This window comes from Hydractinia symbiolongicarpus, chromosome 13 (assembly GCF_029227915.1).
Source record: "Hydractinia symbiolongicarpus strain clone_291-10 chromosome 13, HSymV2.1, whole genome shotgun sequence".
In the NCBI taxonomy this organism is placed as follows: domain Eukaryota; kingdom Metazoa; phylum Cnidaria; class Hydrozoa; order Anthoathecata; family Hydractiniidae; genus Hydractinia; species Hydractinia symbiolongicarpus.
In genome coordinates this window covers 22,380,871-22,403,636 of record NC_079887.1, presented here as the reverse complement: position 1 = coordinate 22,403,636, position 22,766 = coordinate 22,380,871, and the positions used below count along the sequence as shown (strand labels likewise).

At 32.9% G+C, this 22,766-nt stretch overlaps 2 protein-coding genes across 6 annotated transcripts; both read left to right on the top strand.

The window, feature by feature from the left end:
• Positions 1–429: 429 nt before the first annotated feature.
• LOC130623630 (integrin beta-1-A-like) lies at positions 430–19,077 on the top strand. Of its 5 annotated transcripts, XM_057439130.1 has the most exons (21): positions 430–838; positions 1,001–1,077; positions 1,322–1,449; positions 5,839–5,911; positions 6,275–6,406; positions 6,671–6,764; positions 6,841–6,937; positions 7,100–7,189; positions 7,943–8,029; positions 10,085–10,174; positions 10,271–10,366; positions 10,454–10,549; positions 10,905–11,101; positions 11,952–12,255; positions 12,892–12,973; positions 13,068–13,192; positions 13,723–13,809; positions 14,151–14,376; positions 14,884–15,005; positions 15,085–15,135; positions 16,316–19,077. In XM_057439130.1, the coding sequence occupies exons 3-21, from the start codon at positions 1,393–1,395 to the stop codon at positions 16,397–16,399; spliced, it is 2,190 nt and encodes a 729-aa protein (XP_057295113.1). In that variant the 5' UTR covers positions 430–838; positions 1,001–1,077; positions 1,322–1,392; the 3' UTR covers positions 16,400–19,077. The 5 variants fall into 5 exon arrangements, with proteins under 5 accessions (XP_057295113.1, XP_057295115.1, XP_057295117.1 ...); XM_057439132.1 differs by lacking the exon at positions 5,839–5,911 and having other exon boundaries at positions 444–838; XM_057439134.1 differs by lacking the exons at positions 5,839–5,911; positions 6,671–6,764 and having other exon boundaries at positions 447–838.
• Positions 18,936–21,804, top strand: LOC130623631 (gelsolin-like protein 2). Its single transcript, XM_057439135.1, has 8 exons — positions 18,936–19,074; positions 19,353–19,442; positions 19,520–19,609; positions 19,935–20,100; positions 20,265–20,455; positions 20,630–20,794; positions 21,357–21,528; positions 21,609–21,804. Exons 1-8 carry the CDS (start codon positions 19,003–19,005, stop codon positions 21,752–21,754), a joined length of 1,092 nt encoding a protein of 363 aa, XP_057295118.1. The 5' UTR covers positions 18,936–19,002; the 3' UTR covers positions 21,755–21,804.
• Positions 21,805–22,766: the final 962 nt, after the last annotated feature.

Genomic DNA, 22,766 nt, shown 5'->3' with positions numbered 1-22,766 from the left:
CGCCCGCACTTGTTTAAACTAGTCTACACTTGTCTAAACTCGCTTGCACATGACTAACCTCGATTTCGCTTGTCTCTAAGCTCGACGGCACTTGTATTAGCTCGTTTAAACCTTTTTTCACCTGTCCAAGGTCGTCTACTTTCTTCATGTAATTTGCATATATCTGAGTACATATGACTAAATTTGTAAATTTGCGATGTGTATACTCGCCGGCATGTGTCTACATTCTTTAGATGACTAAACAGTAATGTGAAACAGGTCTTAAGTAAGCATATTTTATTGCCAATTAAGGTTTTTTGCGCATAATTAAGTTTTTGAAGAAGGAAAGTGTATTAGTAATTAGATTGTTGTGAAAGTTTAATAGCTGGTTTCAAAAAAAGAACTTATATAGAAGTAGAAGACACTTAATGACGTCAATTAGCTATTATATATCCTTTGGTAGAAAGCAGCATTTTCAGCAATATTACAATTGTCACTTTTCTGTAATGAGTAAACAGTTATGAAGTTATTAAAAAGGAATAAACAGTGTTAAAAGAAATGTCATCTGTTGTAGTTTGTAACTAAACAAAATAAATTATTTTTTAAATGCAACCAATCATACGGTTTAGAACCTGGCTTAGTATTTCTTGTAGTACCATAAAAAAAACATTTTACTCCATAAATAGTTTATGTGTCTTGCGAATGCTTTTGACATAACATTTAAAAATGTGTAATATTTTTAATTTTGTATACACCATAATATACAATATTTTTACATGAAATAAGACAAGACAAAATATGTGGAATGAGTTGCTTATGGTGGGGCTGTTGGCGTGTTCAACTGTACGTGGGCAAAATGGTATGAATAATTGGATGTGTTTCATTTTGTGTATTTACTAATTCTGTTCTAATAATCTCTGTAACACCGCCTAAGTATAAGAGATTTTAACGTGCTTCTTGAATTCAATTGTATATGTTAATGAATTAAGATATTAATTTTAATTTTTAAATATATTTTTAGATAATCCTTGTACCCAAGCTCCTGATTGTTCAAGCTGTTTGAAAGCAGGTGGTCGTTGTTACTGGTGCGCGGACGTGGTAAGTGTGAACGTGTATATACTTATTTTAACAAGTCTATCTGATAGCCTTGTGGTAGAGCGTTCGCTCCCACTACGGGAGGTCTTGGGTTCGAACCCCGGCCTAGTCATGCTAGCTAGAGACTAAAAATGTGAATCTATCCTTTCTGCTTGGCGCTCACGTATAATACGTATATATATATACAATCTATTACATAACGTTCTTCGTTCTTACAACATAAAAGTCTAGTATATTTTGTTTCTAGGATTTTACTGATGGAGAGAATTCTCGCAGGCCTAGATGCAATTTTAGGTCGGTGTTAAAGACTACTCATGGATGCAAAAATATTGTTATGGATGCAAAAATATTGTTATTGAAGACGGAAGTGTGAAGGTAGGTTGAGGAATTACTGATCCAGTATCAGTGACACTCCATGGTGGAATAAATTCTTTTAAGGATATAAACTTCTACATATCGATGCACAAACATTTGAAAAGTTAAATCCGGTGAAAATTTTTCTTAGTCGTCACCTGCGAAATTAAATGCCTGCAAACATTTTAAAGATAGCCCGAACCGCGAAATTATGGGAAGGTTGTTAAGGCGTCACACGAAAGGGAAGTGTTTGTAACAACAAAATTTTTGATTTAAATTGATATCTTGATATGCGTTCAAATTAAATAAATACAAAATTACAGTAAATATCCAGTTCAAATTTAAAAAAAATATTTGACATAGAATAGCTAATACTTACCAGCTGCCCAGAGCAAAAAGTACTATGAAAATGTGTGACAAGTGTAAACTTGTGGCGCCGTAGATTAGTGGTTATAGCTTTCGTACTCTGTGCGGGAGACCGGGGTTCGATTCCTCTTGACGGCGATTCAACATGGGCGAGTGAATGTTACCATAGCCCCGGGTTAACCCAAGCCATGTGAGGGAAATTGGGGAGATGGCACACTGTGTGGGCCGTTGGATGTTGCCGGGAGTTGTCTAGTAGAGCGTGGGCCCTACTAATTGGGTCTGCGTAGCTCAAAATGAGCATTAAGTACTCTAGGACTCTCCATCTAAGCCATGGCCCCTCCTGGAAATAATAGACAGGGTATATCCCTCGATATTTGTGAGGCTAGCCATGTAAAATATGCACATCTATCTATCTATCTCTTATGTGAAATTGAAGAACAAGCTATAGCACTCATAGAAATATTGTGTAAGTAAGATCATCATCATTGTTGTGCATTGAAATATTGTGCATTGAAACTCAAGAACTTGATGTTGACTGATTAAGAGCTGACTGATGAATGACAAAATAAGGGTGGCAAGACTTATATACATCACACCAGGTTAGCATGGGAACCAAAAACAAATATGGTAACCTGGATGCAGATGATTCCCATGGTGTGTCACTCAAACTAGCTATATATATCACTAAATAATTATAAATATAAATAATTAAATATTATTAAACTTTTGTTATAAATTTTGTACTCTTTGAATTTTAACTTTACAAAGGTCACTTTGTCAACATGGAAGTAGATGGCTTTACTTCTCAGCTGTTCAAGTATCCCATCAAGTAAACAAAAAAGTCAAAATTCTAAGTACCTAAACCACTAAATTTCACATTTCGCGAATGTTTCACACATGTATAGCTATACATCATTTATGGTTAGACCCCTTTCTTCAATCGAAAAATATTCAACTTCTGGATTGGTGGCAGAAGAGAAGGCCAGTTTTATTTGAGTTTTTTAATTCACTTTATTTAGATACACTAGTCGTTAGCCCGTGAAAAAATCCACGAGTTCGGCAGCCCTTTTTATACCGCATTGCATGTGTCTTGCTACTCGCGCAGCTAAGCTACCATTTTGTGTGACAGACATATTTGTATACGGGTATTTTAATATACTAGCCGGGAAACCCGGTGTCGAATCGCCGGGATGAGCCCCAAGTAACTGTTGTTGAACACCCTAAGGAGCGCTTAAAAAGAACTGCAAACTGTGCGACACAGTCAGGTGGAGCACTTTAGTACAGGTATACAGTATGTCGTAAATCAAGTGAAGCGCATACACCATTATAGTCTTGCGACTGTAACATATTTTTCAAAAAATATTTCCGCAACGATAGCTGAAATAAAAACACAGTTTACAAACAACAGTCGGTACCCCATCATAGCAAAAACAATCAGTCAATATTATTTTATTTTGCAGAATAAGTTTTTGTGAAGTTAAAAAATTTATCGTGACACTGGGCTAAGCGCTTACTACAGTTAAACCATGTCGCACATGCGTATAGGAATAATACACCTTTGGAAAAAACTTTCTCACAGACTCTGTTTAAAAAAAAACACAACAGGGCTGATCAGTTAGTCCAGGTAAAAATTGTTGCACATCCGTACAGACAGAGAAAGTTTAAAAATGAATTGTCACATTGGGTTGACCCCTTAAGTCAGGTAAACCACGTTGTACATGGTGCATAGGCGTAACAGCCTTTACCAAAAACAACAGTCTGTTGTTAACACTGGGCTAACCGCTTAGTATAGTTAAACTGAGTTGAACAGGCGTATAGACTGCATTTAGCATAACACTTTTTGTTTAAGAATTGTTGTAGCCAAACTGCATTTTCATACTCTCAATTTTTGCCAAAGATAGGAGCTAACTAAATGGCTACAGTCACAACACAAAAATAAATGGTGGGTAAGATAAAAAGATGTTATACCATACAGAATAGTAATAAGTAAGGTTCTAGCTAGCTAGCTAGCCTTCAAAATCTTCGTTCCTAGCCAAAAATCCTAAAACTGTTGCGTTTAAGATGTGTACGTGACTAAAAACGTGACAATATATTTATCTTAACATTTTTTAGAACATACATAAAAACAATATTACGAAAATAAAAAGCTTATAGAAGACGAAACAGACTTACAAACAGCACTGACCACCATTACTTTAATAACTAAAATGGCCATCATGTTTCGGTCCTCATGTTTCTTCGTTGGCATGCCCAGGCCGCGAAAGTTTTGGATTGGTTTTTTAAACAATTAAGCGTTTTGATTGGTGTATTATGTGCGAGCGGTCAAAACAAAGTCAGTAAAACTATCAGTAAACTGTCCCATTTGTTTTCTGTAGGTTCTGAGCGAAAACGGCGATTGAGGTCACGGGGGTAATTATTATTAAAAATGGCGTATTAAAATAATGCATTCATTTTTATCACTAAATTTATTTCTCTTACTTATGGCAATAAATAAAGTAATTCAATTAATTAAAGAAATAAATTAATTTTTAGAATTTATTTTAATCAATAATAAGATTTGCGATTAAACAACCCCCTGTTTTCTAAAAATTCGCGGAAAGATCAAAGGAATATCGGTAACCCTTTTGAACAGACAGACAGACGACGGCTATTATTATAGAGACTAGTCGTTAGCCCGTGGAGAATCCACGGGTTCCCTCGTCCTTTTTTTACCGCATTGCGTGCTTCTCGCTACTTGCGCAGCTAAGCTACCATTTTGCGTGACAGACAGACAGACGTATACGGGCATTATAATATAGATAGGGAGGACTTTTCATAAGAACCTAGCCCGCAGAAGTTATTGCGGCCAAACTGTGGGTTTTTTCGTCCAATTTTTGGCCTGATGATTGCGGGTCCCGGCCTTTAAGTGTAAAAATAAAGATAGCGGAACGCTATAAATGGTTGGTAAATCCCATGCAGAAAACTCTTAATTTAGGATATGTGAAGAGAATGGTTCACGATCAGCTTAAAAAATCTTTTTCTCCAGTTTTAATCAATAAATCATGTAGTTTTTTTTACAAGTTTCAGTTTAAATTGATAAAAAGATTGACACACCCAAGATATTTGCAAGATTCAGAGCACTGAATGTGTAAACATTCGATGAAGCCTTTTTGTATGTGTCACAAACACAATCACGTGATTATTTTAAGCAACGGTGAGAAGAAAAATTTGAAAAGTTACTTCAGACTTTGAGGCTAAGAAGATGGACAATATTCTCCGGTGACACAATCACACAAATTAACTGACATCACCGCTTCAATGTTGCTTGTTTCTGTTTTTAAAAAACCCTCAAGGCTGCGTAGTGGCATTGTTATGTTAAAACTTTACACCTCAGTTTGTTCCTACAGACAGTCATCAGAAAAAAAATTTTGTGAATTTTTACAAAAACAGGCAGCCAATGCTTTAAAATCCTAATTTTTTATATTTTATAACAGATATAAATGACAAGAAAGAAAAGAGAATTGGTTTTAAAACAAAAGTTTGTATCTAGAAATTGAAAAACTTTGTGTCCCCATTTCCCGTTTACAGATAGTTTGCCCGCCATTCGATTGTTCAAGTCCGTCCACCATCCAAATTTTTTTGTGAATTTTCTCGAAAACGAGCAGCTAATAAATTGCTTTAAAATCGCAAATTTCTTATATTTTTACCAGATGAATAGCAAGGGGAAAGTGGATAGGAATTGCTTTAAAACCAAAGTTTGCATCTAGTAAATACTTGGTGTCCTTATCTCTAGTTTACAAATACTCGCAAATTTCTTATATTTTTAACAGATGAATAGCAGGGGGAAAGTGGATAGGAATTGCTTTAAAACCAAAGTTTGCATCTAGTAAATACTTGGTGTCCTTATCTCTAGATTACAAATACTTTGTATGCAATGTAAAAAAAGAAGCTCTCGTACTTCTGTGTTTCATTTTTAAGATATTTCTCATACTGTATGTTTCTCATGTGGATTCAAGGTATAGAAATTATTATGTACCACTATTTTTGTTTCTTCTGTTATGTTAGCTAACACAAGATGATAAATTCGATTCCCTTGTTCAAGTTCGTCCACAAAAGGTTCAACTTAAACTTAGAAAAGGTAAAAATGTTTTCCACTTGCATTTTGGCGTGGTGAAAAACACTGTACTTATTATATGGAATTTTATACCAAGGAAAAACTAATCCATTAACAAGCTAATTAAGGCCCTTAGCAGCAAGAAACGACGTATATGTTCAGCTACCCTTATTGTCCACGTTACCTTTCTGGTTATATATTAGTTTTATTACTTAAGGCTCTTTTTCACTGTGCATAACTTTTGCGTTACTGTATGCGCATATTGAAAAATTTTGTCCAAATGCACGCGCCGAGAAAACAGTTCTTGGTCTACTTTTGCTATAACGGAAAGCACTGTGAACGGAAAATGAGACATGACATTGTCCTGATTATTTCTTTTTAATACAGATCAAACCCAAACATTTAAATTAACTGTTCGACCTGCAAAAGACTTTCCTGTGCAGCTATATTATCTTATGGACATGTCTAGATCTATGGATGACGATTTGACGAAGCTAAAAACATTGGGTACAAAGATAGGTAGGTAGCCATGAAAATTGATCATGTATTTCTGTTTTGGTGATAGCGTGTTTGCCATTATCACAAGTTTTTAGAATTCCATATAAGTTATTTAAATATTGTGATAATATTACGCTAAAAATTCGTTTTTGTATGTGCTTGCTATTATTCCAGGATGGGATTTCGTGGCTTTACAAGTTAAGCATGCTTAACAGTTACTTTAAAAAAAGTTTTTTGGTGAAGCAGACATGTTTGTATATCGACTAAGCTAATTTATTTTTTCAGCTGAAGAAATCAAAACGATCACTGCAAATTACTCTCTTGGTTTTGGAACTTTTGTAGACAAAACAGTTTCACCGTTTGTCCAGATTGAAAAGCTGTTAGTAAATTTAAATAAACGATTTACAACAAACTCTAAAATTCATGTCATTAGGACCTATTATTTATTTTTTTAGAAATAAACCTTGTTTGACAGAAAGCAAGCAAGCGTGCATGCCAACCTTTGGATATAAACACAATTTTGACTTCAACAAAGATGCAAAGAAATTTGAAGTAAAGTATCTTCACATTTTAATATTTGTGTCAAATTTGTGTCAAGGTTGGCAAATACAGATATATCAAGTTTTATTTGTACACACCTTTGAAATGTTTATTTTTTGGTATCATTTGGTATCACTGTTGCAAGACATGAAATGTTTTTTTTTGTATAATTAGGAGGCTGTTGCAAGTCAAAAAATTTCAGGAAATCTTGATACTCCTGAAGGAGGTTTTGATGCATTAATGCAAGTAGCAACATGCTCATCAGTAAGTTTGTTTTTGTTTTTTCCAAATTTCTTTAATAACAGAAATGTTTTCACATGTAAAGATTAATAGATTTTGCAGAAATTTATATTTTTGCGAATTGATAAAAAGTAGTGATTAAACTTCCAGATTAAAATGAAACTTTAAAAAAAGCAAATTTTGCGGAAGAACTTTTGCCTGTCAGAAAAGAAAAATATGCGAAACATAGGAAACGACTTTCACGAATGTCCCTTTTCAGAATTTTTTTCGAGACATAACTTTTGCAAATATGATCTTGTCAATAATTTTTTGCGAGAAATAACTTTCGAGACCTGTTGGTCATAGAATCGCCTTGAAGTGTGTTAAGTTATTAAAACAGACAATTTTAAATCGTTTTGAAGAGTAGGTTAATATTATAACATGAAACTTAAATCAATAAAGATGAAAGTGATATAGTCTAAAAGAAAATTCCAGAATAAGAAAAAATTGGGACAATTAACTTTTGCGAATAGCTTGTTTCAAAAAATATTTGGAGGGAATAAACTTCCGCGGTTAAAATTTTTTGCCTGTCTAAAATTTGATTCAATATAATTTAGTATCATTTAAACATGATCTAGGAATTATCATTATTATCAACAAAATCGTTTTAACGAATGATAAAAAACACTTGTTTTTGTAGGAATTTCTCTCATGAAAGGTTATTTTTAAGACGCAAAAATTAAGTGCTTTATTATTTGGGCGAAGGGCTGATATTACACCTATTTTCCTATTTTCTAGCAATTAGGGTGGGCAGATGTTAGAAAAGCTAGAAGAATTGTTGTTTTCGTCACTGACGCAAGTCCTCACATTGCTGGAGATGGGAAAGTAAGTCTTGTCCATTGTTTTTTTTTGCTATTAATGACCCTGACAAATACGCATCAGCTTGCGCTTACGTGCTCTTTTAGTTCAGACTAGTGATGTATAGTGCAGCACTTTGGCGATTAGCATCAAAGTGTTTTTGTTATTATGAAGAGCAGACATTATTATTATTACAGTCGCTTTAATGCATTCCAATCAAGAAACAGATCAACATTTGTTTACAATTTCCAGTAAATAGTGTAATTTACTTGAAGTTCCTTCGGTTTGTTTACACATAGCAAATTTTTAAAATAAAGCACGAAATTAATATTGTCCATGCAAATCATTAATAGACCTATTTTCATATTTAATTGATCTTTAATACCAGCAAGTCTGAATTTTTGACGAGGCAAGGAAATAGTTTTCCCTATTCCACACATAAGAAGTAACAAATAAATTATTTAAAACTTCCTGTCAACATTCGCCTACAGTCCACTCAGATATTTACTGATTAATTATTGTATCATCTCCTTGATTGTATTTTATTTCACATGAAAATTCGATCCTTATTATTTTGAAATTTAGCAAAAGGGATCTTCACATTGGGTGTAACATTTTAAAACATCTTTTTAATTCTTCAATTGATAAAAAAATTATGGCATATGTTTTGCTTGAAAGAACTTCATTGTTGCTATTTTTTCTGTATTTTTTTAAATTTTTTTTCTGTATTTTTTTCTATATTTTTTTCTTTATTTTTTCATGTATTTTTTTCTGTATTTTTCATGTATTTTTTTCTGTATATCAGGCCCGGTCGGGAAAATTTAACCCCGCGAGCGCTAAATCACTCACGTAAATTAGTCTGGGTGAGCGATCCACGTGCGATCACAAAAGCTCGTGCAAATTAATTTGCGTGAGTGGTCGAAAAGTTTAAAATATGTTATTTCTTGTTTAAATGCCTATTTTAGTGTTAGTCCCTTTCCTCGTTGTTTTATTGTGTTGCACAACGAAAAATGTGTGTTCTTTTTACCGCCATATTGAATATGTTTACTTACGATTTCAGTGTAATAAAAGTTGGCACGGCAAACTATAATTACCAAGGCAGATGGGAAAATAATGGGAATTTCCAGAAGACTAAAAGGAGGGATAATGTTAACAAGACTTGAGTCATTTAAAACAATATTTTTGTTCATGTTCAAGGTCTACTCTGAATCAGAAAATACAACAACGCTGCTGTCATCATCGTCACTGTTAGGGTTAAAAGACGTGTCCTTCTTCTATTCAATAAATAAAATATTATAAAAGTGAATGTGTAACACATGGCCTAAACAGTTTCACCTGTTCCCACTGGAGTAAAAAATTTGAAAGGGACAGCTAAAACAACTTTAACACCTTCATAAAAAATTGAAAGAGTGTTACATTTTTAAAACATAAAAAATGTGATCTTTTGATTTGTGCCGATACATTTTTAACGATCGAAACCAAAAGTAGAAAAAAAGAAGTATCGCATGGTTAAAAAAAATATGAATAATATTTTATCAAGTGAAGGTATATCAACTTAAAAATTATACGAACCTCTCTACTTAAAAACGTCTTTTTCGAACTTTTTATATATTATTAGTAATCTAAAAAAATTAAAAAGAACGCAAAGATATAAAAGAGAATGGGGACGAAATTGGCTCAGCAAAATATTTAGTTTCGATTCACAGGTACCGTCGATCATATGAATGAAACTTTGACGTCATTACAAGAAAAAGTTAATTTATTTGTAGCAAACAACGCACCTGTTTTTTACAACTAATAAGAAAGTTTTATGTCCCACATGCACATGCTTGATCTGTAAAATAAAACTAAAAATAATCCAGCCACCGCTGATCAAAGATATCAACAAAAAGTACTCGCTACACGTTGCATTACGTCTTTAAAAAATCTTTGATAAAGTAGTCTTACGCAAGCGATAAATCGCACCCGTAAATTTTTTGCGCGTGTGTGGGCATGTGCGCGTGCGATCGCACGCGTCTCCTGACCGGGCCTGGTATATTTTCTGTATTTTTTTCTGTATTTTTTCATCTTAATATTTCTCAGCTTGGTGGTATAATTTCACCTAATGATGGAGCATGTCATCTACAGCGGATCGGTCCTGTTGAAAAGAAATACACACAATCTAACCAGCAGGTACGAACAAAATAAAAAAAATCTTCTCAGCTTATCAATTATATCTCATTTGCTTCTTTTTGTGTGTTTGTATGTTCGGTTATCGTTACCTTTTAGGATTATCCCTCTATATCGTTGTTAAAATCAAAATTGAAAGAAAACAAAATTGTTCCTATTTTTGCTGTCACCACTGATACATATGGTGTTTATCAGGTTGAACTTTTAGTTATTATTTGTTGCAGATCGTGTTTACAATTTTACTTTGTCTTTTTCTATTAAAATAAACGAAAAATATCTTAGAAAATATCTGAAGAGTGGAAAGATCTTTTGGCCGCCATTGGTGTGTTGAAAAAAGACTCTTCAAATATCGTAGATTTAATTCGAGACAAATATAAGGTATGTCAAAGAGACAAAAAAATACAATCAACGTTTGCTATCTAACTCTCAGTCCATGTTAACACTAATCTAATTAACAGTGTTAATTGGTTGAAAGGTGTGTTTGGTGTTAGCTCTCCTTGTGTATAATATAAAAATGTTTTTATTAACCAACAAGGGTTAAGGAGATAGACTAAATCAGACGATTAAACAAACAATTCTGTGGCCGAATAGCCTTTGATTTTTGACAGCGAGAAGCACAAAGTTGAAATAGCGAATTCTGATTGGATTTAAGAATTATTCCAGAAGAAAGAAGATTAAAAATAAAAATAGTCATCTATTCTTTGTGTTTCATCCATATTGTTTTTTCTCATAGTCAATCTCAACTACAGCACATCTGGCCAGTGATAAGTTACCTGAAGGTGTTATAGTCAATTTTAAAGTTCAACCAGGCTGTCCAAATACAGCCAGAAATAATGAGTGTACTGATATGAAAGTGAATACAAATGTTGAATTTGAAGTTGGTGTAACAGCTCTCACATGCCCGAAAGATTGGAAAACCAAAGATAGAAGGTAACATATGATTGAAAGTACATAAATTAATGTTTAGAATATTATCGATATACTATACCGCTCTCTGAAGGCTTGGTTTCCATCTGGCGTTAAATCACGTTGATTTTTTCGCTTTAATTTCTGACTATTTAGTTTAGTATTGACTATTTAGCGCGAGGACATTTCCATTACAAGTAAAATTAACGCTGATTTAATTCATTTTGTTAATGAAATATGTGCGACAACATTGGAAAGGATATTTTATTATTGATTTTTTTAATTTTTTTTTGAAGCGAATTAAAATAAAAAAAAAAAAAGACAACAGTCCATATTTTAGGAACGTAAATTTCTTGTAGAATGAAGGCAATATGGAGAAAATAACCATCTTTTAGAAGAATAAATATATAATCTTTTAAATATCTTTTTTTTTGTCCGCCGTAGTGAAAAATATATTTGAAGAAATGTCGTTTGCACACAAATAGAGCTTAATTTTTTTATAGAAAAGTTTGTTCGCGCTGATTTGCGGTAAAATATATAAAAATAATAATGTTTAGCCCGCTAATTAACGAGAATTAACGCCATAGTGTTCTGTTTTCATGCATGTTGAAAGCATGTGTGAGAAGTAGCTAATTAGTTGGTAAGTCTTATCCTACAAAGTGTGAACTAAATTTCGCGCTTTAAAGGGATAATTCTACTAGCTTTTCAAATCAAACAAAAAAAATTTTTTTTAGTTCAATAATTTATCTTGTGATCTATTCCTTGAAATATGTTCGTTGAGTTTAGGCTTTACGAACTATTTTGCACAAATGCAAGAAAGTTGGTATGCGCGAAAATTAATAAGAATAAAATAGTTGATAATGATTGTGTTTAGCTTCAAGATCACTATTCCAGTATTTGGTGATGTGGAGGTTACGATAAAAATGATTTGTGATTGCGGCTGTGAAACAAAAACAACGGAAATTGAAGAAAATTCTTCAAAGTGCAACGGAACAGGTGCTTTCAAGTGTGGCATTTGTTATTGCAACGAAGATAGATTTGGTCAAAAATGTCAATGTAATAGTAAAGATCAGGCTGATGAATCATTATGCAAACGAAACAATACCGAGTCAGCAGGTCGAATTTGCAGTGGGTTTGGTACATGTGTCTGTGGCAAGTGTGAATGTGCCAATAGAGAGGTAATGTAGTAGAGCACTCTACCGTGGATTTCATGCCCAAATATTAGAAATATTAAATATAGTTTGTTATAAGGGAAGTTTGTGCTTCAAAGGTTCGTTATGGGGAATTTGTTATATAAGAATTCCCTATAGTTATGTCGAGATTCGTTACATTAAGAAATCGTTATATTAAGAGTTCGTTATATGTAAAGTTCATTATATGGAGAGTTCATTATATTGAGAGTTCGTTACATTAAGAGATCGCTATATTGAGAGTTCGTTATATTGAGAGCTCGTTATATGGATAGTTTTATATATTGAGAGCTCGTTATATAAAAAAATCATTGTATAAAAAGTTTGTTACATAGAGAGTTTGTTAAATGGAGAGTTCGTTATACAGAGATTTCTTTATATAAAGCTTTCGTTATATGGAGAGTTCGTTTTATGATGAGTTCGTTATATTAAGAGTTAGTTAGATTGAGAGCTCATTTTATGAGAATGCGTTATGTGGAGACTTCGTTATATCGTTATAGAAGGGGGAAGGGATATTTTAAGAACAGAAGCCCACGGTACTGCACTATTTTTTTGACAAAAGAATTTCTCTTTGTGGAATTTTTTCTAAAATAATTGGCAAAAACATTGTGAAATTTATTGCAGATCGAAGGTGAGTTTATAACAGGCAGATACTGCGAGTGTAATAACTTTGGTTGTCCAAGATACGAGGGAAAAGTATGTGGAGGTAAGGAATATATCTTTTCATTGAATTGAGATATTTTGTCATCTCGCAACCTGTACTCTCTTCTTTCTAACTATCTTTTTTCTGTGTATTTCAGGCCCTGATAGAGGAGTATGTGAATGTGGCCGATGTAAATGCAAAGAAACATTTTTGGGAGAAAATTGCGGTGAAGTGAACTGCACCAGAGAAAGAATCAACTGTGTCAGCGACTTGGCTAAGAATGTAAGTTGACATTTTAAATTGCACTTTCAGTATAAAAACCCTTAATAGACACAAAAAATTTATCTTATTTAAAGTAAGATTGGTTATGTTGAAGAGGATGGAGAACAAATTTTGATTCGATATGGATTCTTGGAGTTCATTTTATCAGTTTGTTAGGGCCACTTTGCATGTGGACATGCACAAGATTTGAATGTTCATACAATTTTATTTTGGTCACAACTTTATTTTGGTCACAACAACTTTATTTTGGTCACAATAACTTTATTTCAGTCACAACAACTATGTATTTTTGTCGAAAAAACTTTATTTTGGTCGAAACAACTTTATTTGGTCACAACAACTTTATTTTGGTCGAAACAACTTTATTTTGGTCACAACAATTTTGTTTCAGTCACAACAACTTTGTATTTTGGTCGAAACAATTTTAATTAGGTTGAAACAACTTTATTTTGGTCACAACAACTTTATTTTGGCCACAACAACTTTATTTTGGTCACAACAACTTTATTTAGTGTCTTCTTTTAATATAGACAGTATGCAATGGAAAAGGAAAATGCGCCTGTGATCATTGCGAATGTGATCCTGGTTATAAGGGAGAATTATGTGAAAAATGCGTGGTAAGTGTTTGTTTACCTCAGTTTTACATAATTAATTGGTGGGTAGTACAAGATAACGTAAAAGTTGATAGTTCATTTTTTTGTGGAGACTAAGGAATTAACCTGCAAACGTATGTGGTCTTGGAAAGACACCTTGTTTTTATAAAAAAATGTTTTGCATTTAAAATCAAAGCCACCAATCTTGATAGCTTGAACTGACAATTTGAATAATTGAGGTCAAAGTCGTTGCTTTACAAAGTTGCAAGAACTTTATAAAAGTTTGTGTATTTTTCGTTCCGACCATGAAGGTTACACGTTTCAACTTTCTTCCTGCGGTGAAAGTAAATTCGAGCGTTTTTTAGTCTTGTCCTGGTAAATGCTCCAACAGCAAAGATTGTGTCCGTTGTTTGGCATTTAAAGAACCGAATAAAGAGTTTTGCGACAAATTGGAATGTAGCCATATAAACTGGAAATGGGTAAATTCCACAACAGAACAGTGTTCTATCAAAGATGACAACGAGTGTTTTGTTATATTCAGTTTCCAGCAAGATCTTGTCAACGAAACGATTTTAGTGCAGCGAGAAAAACGTAGGAGTTTTTCTTTACTATTAACACCTTACTGAGTATAATGAAGTACTCAAAATAAAGGTTAAAGTTACTAAGGCCTTCTCAAAAGTTTGTTGCATATTATGTATACCTGATCCTGTTGAATGGAAAAATGTTCTTTGTTGAATTTTTTTAGTTGCTCAAACAGGTTCACTCTGCTTGTATTAACATACTAGTCGTTAGCCCATGGAAAAATCCACGGGTTCGCCCGTCGCAGCTAAGCTACCATTTTGCGTGACAGACAGACGAACGGACGGACAGACGTATACGGGCATTATAATATAGATTACACTGATGTCCATTCTTTTTTGCCGAAATAAATCCAATGCAGAAACATATTTTGCAAATGTTACCTTTTAATTTTTTGACGTCAATTTACTACATTTAACACCAGTCCTTATAACGCTGTGTTATAGCATACCAAAGCTGGCACAATAGGAAGCAATTTGGCGCAAAAATTGTAATAATTTTGATATTCTTTATTTTAAGGTTGCATTGATGTAATTAAAAAGGAAATCAACATTCTTGTTATTGTGTTGGGAATAATTGGTGGTATTGTACTTCTTGGTCTAATTTTGTTGTTGTTATGGAAACTACTAATCACAGCCTACGTAAGATAGTGTTTTTATTTCTTCTAAATATATGATTAAATATATATATTTATTTGGAGTGTTTATTTTATTTTATTAGGATAATTATGAGTATCAACAGTTGCTAAAAAATCCTGGTGTATTCCCGGAAGTAAGCTATTTTTTATCATTTTTTCTACTACAATAGAATTTGATATTTTTAAAACGCACTTTAGGGCACTACTCCAGGGCACTTTAAATTTGTGGTGTCATCAGCTCATTTAAACGTCTCTGACAAGACACCAAAATGTCATGTAGGGAATCACGAAACGGGGACGAAAGTCACCTGTTTGGATGAATTCCACAAAAGACTTCCTTACCATTAAAACAAATACATAATTGAGAATATTTAAAATGTTTTAGCACGATTTTGATTCCTGTTTTTGCTCAAATCTGGGAACATTTAAGAAATTTAACACGCATAAAAGTATTACATTGGAAGCATTATTGTTTTAAATTGTTAATCGTCTGGATTTTTTAAGCGGGGGCAATACGGGTTTTTAGGCATTCTGATTGGCTTAGCGCTCTTGAGGACGGGCCGATATTTTGCGGTATTGCCCGTCGTCAAGAAAAATGGTAGCTTAAAATGTAAACAAGCACGAAAAACAAGTTTTAACAAGCATTGGAAAAGATTATATATCTAACTCCTGCAATACATGTGTCGATAAAAACATTTTCATAGGATAAAACAAAACAATGTCAAGTTTAACAGGTTAAATAACCAGATTCACCAACATTTCGTCTGGATGCTTCTTCAACATGGCTGTTTTCAGATTCGTTCCTTCAGCTTTGTGGTTACCGAGTCAATATAAAACTCGTTGAAGCCCATGTTATTATTGGCTAGCTAGCTAGTTAAAAAAATTACTTCAATATTCGTTGTAACTATATTTTAGCTGCGCATTCAACTTCACACATTATTCTGTACGTGTCGAACATCGTAATGTTTTGTTTACAAAGTTTTTATTCTATAGGGACTTTCGAATTCTAAATAGAATGTTTGTTTTTAGACAGGACTGTTTTGAATTTTGACTTCGAGTGTTAACGAAAGTAGTGTAACAAAAATGTGAATTGTATTGTTATAAGAACACTAAACTAAAATTCTTATTTTATATTTTAATCCTAACTTAGACAGTTAACAAATACAATAATAACCGATTACCCCGTGTTGTACCGAAAATATCGCCCTCAGTCATTGCACAAATCTCGCAAGCTCGGTCGGCACTTGGACCTCGGGGATATTTTGCGGTACAGCCTGGGTAATTGGCTATTATTGTATTATTAATTTATCTTAGGAAATAAGTCCGATCTTCATCCCACCAAAGCAAGAATTTCGAAATCCTACATTCAATGGTAACCAAGAAGAAAGTGTTATGTGAAAATCAAGTCTTTCAAAAGAATGATGAAAGTTAAAAACACAGTATATTTTTAATTATTGCTTTGTGCATTTTAACGCAATGCATTGGCTTTTTTAGTGGCGCCATGAGTCGCATTGTTAGATCATTGCGTTACAAGATATAAAGAGAGTTGATTTTTTGGAAATCTTTTAGATAATCTTCAAGTTAGATGTTATGAAATGCTTGTTTTTTTATCGAACGTTATCCTATTTCATTACCCAATCTGTTACTGCATTTTCGTCGCGCAATATGCTTTAAATAACTCGATGGAATTATTAAAATAGGACGTGGCGAACTTTGAAAAGAAGATTACCGGATGTTCGAGTTATTAAAGGTTCGAGTTATCTTATTATGTTGTGCATCAAGCGTGTGATCCAAACTGTAAAGTATAATAAAAGTTTGAATTAGTTCGCAGTGCAGACTTGCACGTTGAAAATGCGTAATTATTTTTTAGACAAACTTCATAAAAAAAGTGGCTTTAGAAAGGAATTCACTCGTTAATAGGAGGCTTCATAATTATTCTAACTTTAACACAAAACAATAACGCATTAGGACGCTGTTTTCAGACGGGGGAGGGGGAGGAATCTCTATATGGACTATTTTGGTCACTCCCCGACGTATTTTAAGTACTTTTTTTTCTTTTATGACTATTGATTATGAAAATATAATTTTTGACCAAACTTCTCCTTTAAAAAAGATAGTATTATGTCGTGCGCAGATTTCGTGCAAGGGTTACATTGGCACACATCATTCAACATCATTTTAAAACTCTGTCCACCTGGTTTACGCATGCGCAAAAATTTTTTGCAAACTAACAGTCACGGTTGGCGATTTGATGCTTTCGGCCATTATTTGAAAAATCGTTGTCTCAAATATTTTGTTTAATATGCGCCGCTTTAAACGTCGTAGATATTTTTTATTAATACTTTACATTTACCCAGGGTAAAAGAACAGTCGGAATTAAAAATAGTACCCAGGTCACTATAATCCCACAACAAACGATATTGTTGCCATGGGAATCATAAATACTATTTGTCGTCACGGGAATTATAGTAGGAATTTTTTATTTTTAATTGGTTTATTTAAAAAAATGAAAGTATTATGCACGAATTATAAAAAGTCTACAAATATTTGTAAGACATAAAGAAATGTGTGTTTTTACAAAAAATGAAATTAAACGTCGGTTTTTGAATGCAAGTAGAATTGGAATTTACAAAAATAAAGTTTGATAAAACATCTCTTCATAATATTTCTTCACAGCTTTTTGTATTATTTTTATTTTTATATGTTTGTAAAACTATTTAATGTTATAGACTTATGTTATAGACTTTCATTTTGTAACATTTCAATTTTGTTGTTGTTGTTGTTGTTTTTATTATTTTTTTGTAACTTTGTAACTATGCGTCATAACAACGTACGTGATTTCGAAGCGAATTTGTTGCAAAAAGTTTGTAATGATGTGGAAATCAAGCCAAAGTTTTCAACAACGATACAGCAAGGCTTGATGTAAGAGCCAGGGGTTTTGGGCGTCCAAACAGTCTGCTTACTCAGATATACGTTTGACCAATGTAAATGCCCCATCGCAAATTGAAACGTCAATTAGTAAGATATATAAGAAGCATGAAGCTGAAAAAAAAAACGCAAATACAATCAGCGTGTATTTGATAACGAACATGGAACATTTACCCCACTTGTCTTTTCCATAAATGTGGGAATGAGCAAAGAATCTTCTGTATTTCACAAATTTCTTGCAGAAAAAATGTCACAGAAATCCGGCGAATATTATGATTTGGAGGGGATGTAAACTCTGTGCCTTAGAGTTTTCAGGTTTTTGAATACCAAGTTGCACACAGAGGTGGTTATGATTTTGATCTTGCCTGTCCAGATGCCAGAATATAAATTTTTTTTTTATTTTATTTAGTCACGCATGCGCACTTCTCATCTATTCAGTCAAACACTGAGTCTCTTGCGTCTGCAATATTAAGAATGATGGCTATCTCAAGCAAGTGCCGTATCAACGGTTTTGCCATATTTGCTAGCTATATATGATTTTTAGCCAATGAAATTCTAGGAAATTTAAACAATTGCGCAATCCAATATGCGCAAGAAAAATATCTGCACTTTTATAATTACACCCATTCAGAAAAAGTAGATGGTGATAAGTGAGACATGTTTACTTTAAGTATTTATAAATTATTTTCAAACCCTTCTGACAAATAACTAGCTATTTATTCGGTAACATTGGAAGAAGATAGATTCATAAATTTTTAATAAATAATAACTGTGCAATCCTATTTTCATAAAAAAGTTTTTTAATCTAATCTTTTTTTGTTTTTTTCTTTTTACGTGTCCTTTAAATACAACGTTTTGATAAAAACAATGGTTATTATTTCTAAATTCTGATCAAAACGTATATCTTTGTTTACATCAGCTTTTTCATTGTGAACATTTTTTCACTTACATTTAAGAAAATAATAAACTCGAGCTTTTTTCGATAAAGCGGAAAATGCAGTCGTATGAAACCTACTTTAACTTTTTCTATTTTTATAGATAATATTAGGAATAGATCAATCAACTAACACAAAATGCTAAAACAAAAAAAATATGATTGGAAGGACAGTAATATCGCAGCTTTTGGTTCAAGTGAAGATCGATCGGTATGTGTTATTCGACTTGCAGTTTATTTTAAAAATACAAAAAGTACCAAACTGGGCGTACACCCTCCATTGATAGCTTGAACTACTCAGGGTGTCTGTTAATATTATCTAATAATTTAATGTTTTAAAGCTTTTGTTTTAGCTGTAATTTTCATGGTACTTTAACATTTGTCGGTGTCATGTAAAGACAAACGGAAATGTTGGTAGCATCAGCTTAAAGCCACCCTTTTAATGTCCAACGCATAAATGAGTTTTATATTCTTGACTTTCATATTCAGGTGAAGAAAGAATCTGCACAACATGAACCAGCGTGGAAGGGATCTGGACAGAAAGTTGGTTTAGAAATTTGGCGAATAAATAAATTTAAAGTAAGCTACCATATTTATTGTTTACTACAAGAATATTTACCAGCTACACGAGTTTAAATACGCATGCTTCCTTGCAGGTTGAAAAATGGCCTAAAGAGGATTATGGAAAATTCTTCAATGGTGATTCTTATATCATTTTAAACACATATAAAGACAAAGAGTCAGACGTAAGCGCAAGCAACTTTGTTTATATCCCTTATCACATTATCTTTCTAAGAGTTTTTTAGTGAGAACATTGTAAAGCAAAGAACAAGATTTTTTAGAGAATCGAAAATAATTTTAGCTATCCTCAATGTGTTTTTTTTAATCTTTTAATTCAGTTTTGTTTCTCTGTTTTCGTAAACAGTAAAGTCACATAATTTTTCAGAAAATACCAGATTCCAAAAGTTGAGTATGCAAAAAGTTCACTAAAAACAGGACTTGCGCAAGTTATATACCTAATTAAAAACTTTGCTGCATGTGATCGCTAAATATGTTTTCTTTATTTGCCAGGAACTACTATATGATGTCCACTTTTGGATTGGATCTCATTCAACGCAAGATGAATATGGAACCGCAGCCTACAAAACTGTTGAGTTGGACACCTTCCATGACGACAAGCCTATCCAGCATAGGGAGGTTGAGGGTCATGAGTCAGAGACGTTCAAATCATATTTCTGTAAGTAACTTTGAGATACAATTTTATATTAATAATACATCCTTTTAAATATGATAATTGCTTGAAATTAATGTCTAACTTAGAAGATATACATTTCTACATGGGTGGAAATGGATGCTATTATAATGCAAAATTCTATTATCGTATACTTTGTTTTAACACAGCATCCATAACACTGATGAAAGGTGGAGCAGCGTCTGGTTTTCGACATGTCAAGCCACAAGAATACAACAAAAGGCTATTTCAAGTGGTTGGTGAAAGAAAAAACATAGCAATAAAACAAATTCCAATGAAAAAGGGGAACCTGAATAGTGATGACGTCTTTATTTTTGATTTGGGACTGGAAATTTATCAGGTTGGTGCGCTACAACATTTAGCTAATCTGATATTCTTATCCACAACTCCATAGTTAGCTGCTAATATTCTTATGCACTATTTCATAGCTACAACCAATGGAAAAAACTGAGTGATTCAACTGTGCATAACAAATAAGTTATAATTAAAATAAATAATGTGAAATTATTTTTAGTACAATGGAAAAAATGCAAACAAAGACGAGAAGTACAAGGCTACTCAGTATGTGCAAAAGTTAAAAGCAGAAAGAGGCAAGGCTGAACTAGAAGTCTTGGAAGAAAATGATGTTATAGACGGTCACCCAGTGTTAAGTCACTTGCAAGATGGAAAGAGTAAAAGGGTGCCTCATTCACTTTATTATTAAATTAAATTTCCACATCTGTAATGTTCCAGCAACCCAGAATTTTGTGTACGGTTGCGCAAAATAATTTCACCTCCCCAATAACTTGAACGCAGTATTACTACATTTTACCATCGTGCTTGTACCACGCCTACATTTTCTAATATTTTTACCACATTGCAGTGCAGTGCGGCCATAATGTAGTACATTAAGTTAAAAGTTGTAAAAGTTGAATTTTTTTATTATTGTGACGCAGAATTGTGCTAAACCTGTTCGTTTTCATGCTTCTTACACATCATGATTCTGTGACTTTTTTGAAAATTGAAAATATTACTAATCAGATTTTCATCCATTAAAAAACAATAATCATCAATTCTGGACTCTCTAGTAAGCCTGCCTTTCTAGGGTCAAAATAATGGTTGTACATGTGGAATCTTACAATCCCTGCCTAAACTGCTTGCTTGTCAAAATTTAAAATAATTATTAGTTTTAAACGAGGTTAATCTTTTTCTAGTCCACAATCCCTTTTGCAATAAAACAAACGAGTTTCCTTGTTTTTTAGAGAGCTCCAGAACCACCAATTAACAAAGTTGGCATGTATCGCATTAGTGATGCAAAAGGACACATGACATTCACACAGGTGTCAGATGGTAAACTTGACAAAGCACTCCTAGACAGTAATGATGTCTTTTTAGTTGACGCTGGAAGACATTTGTTTGTTTGGATTGGTAAAGGTTAGTACACACAAACTCTTTAAGAGCAATAACTGTTTCTTTTGTACAGAGCATTGATATTGCTACCTTGTATTTTTCAGGAGCATCGATAGATGAAAGGAAAAACTCAATGGCTTATGCACACAACTTTCTAAAGGATAAATGCAATCCATTTTGTCCTGTTACCTGCCTTGGAGAAAAGCAAGCAAAGAAATCGAAAGAATTTTTAGCAGCCTTTAAATACTAAAATCCGATAGACAAAGTAGAGGATAATTTTCTGAAGAATTTTTCAAAATACGCTCTCCTCTCTTCTTATTTTTTCAACCTGCCTGAGCGGTAAACAAAGAAATAAACAAATATAAGATTGTCTAAAGTCAAGCTAGAGTGGTTATTCAACCAAGCGAAAAGTTGTTATTCAGTATAAATTATAAAAACTTATTAAAGTTATAAAAACTTTACTACAGTTATTTATTGATTAAGCTTTTTACGTATTTACGTATCGTCAATATTATACCACCTCAAAAAATAGAAGAATTATTCGTACAAATTTTGGCATACATCTAAATTGGTATTTTTGGTAATTTTATTTGGTATATTTGGTTGTTTTTTTAAATTATTTGGTATTTTTTTAAATTTTTTTTTGTAATGATACAACTTCTCTTTAAATTGCTTTCTGTCGATCTTGTTTTTTATTGTCGTTGTTATTTTAAACATTATCTTGTTCCGTTTCTTGTATTTATTTTGTCCGGAACAATCCCAAAAACCTAAAAATCTCGAAAATGAATTAAAATTTATTTATCACAATTAAACCTGGCAATATCAACTTTTCCAAAAGCGGACACATCTAATTAGCAGACCAGAATCTTTTGTAGCCATGGCTGTACGCTTATTAAAGAGACTACTGTGTTATTCTTAGATAAACCTGAAAAGTTCGTTCTCATTGAGTCCTGAATTGAGTCCTGATTTAAGTCCTGAATTGAGTCCTGATGACTTCTCATCAGGACTCAATTTACGTTTTTTATAATGTATGTCTGACATTATAACAAACTGAATAATACATCTTTTATACTACGTCCAACTTGAACTTAAAATGTCCAGTGTTTTTGCCAAAAATTGTCTATCTATGAACGCGAAGAAGGTTCCAATGGGTGTTGCTATGAAGTTAACTTTGATTTTTTCGCGCTAGGGCAACATTTCAACATCAAAACCGTATATCACGTCAAAACACTCCGTATTCTCTGGTGATATTTGACGTTTCT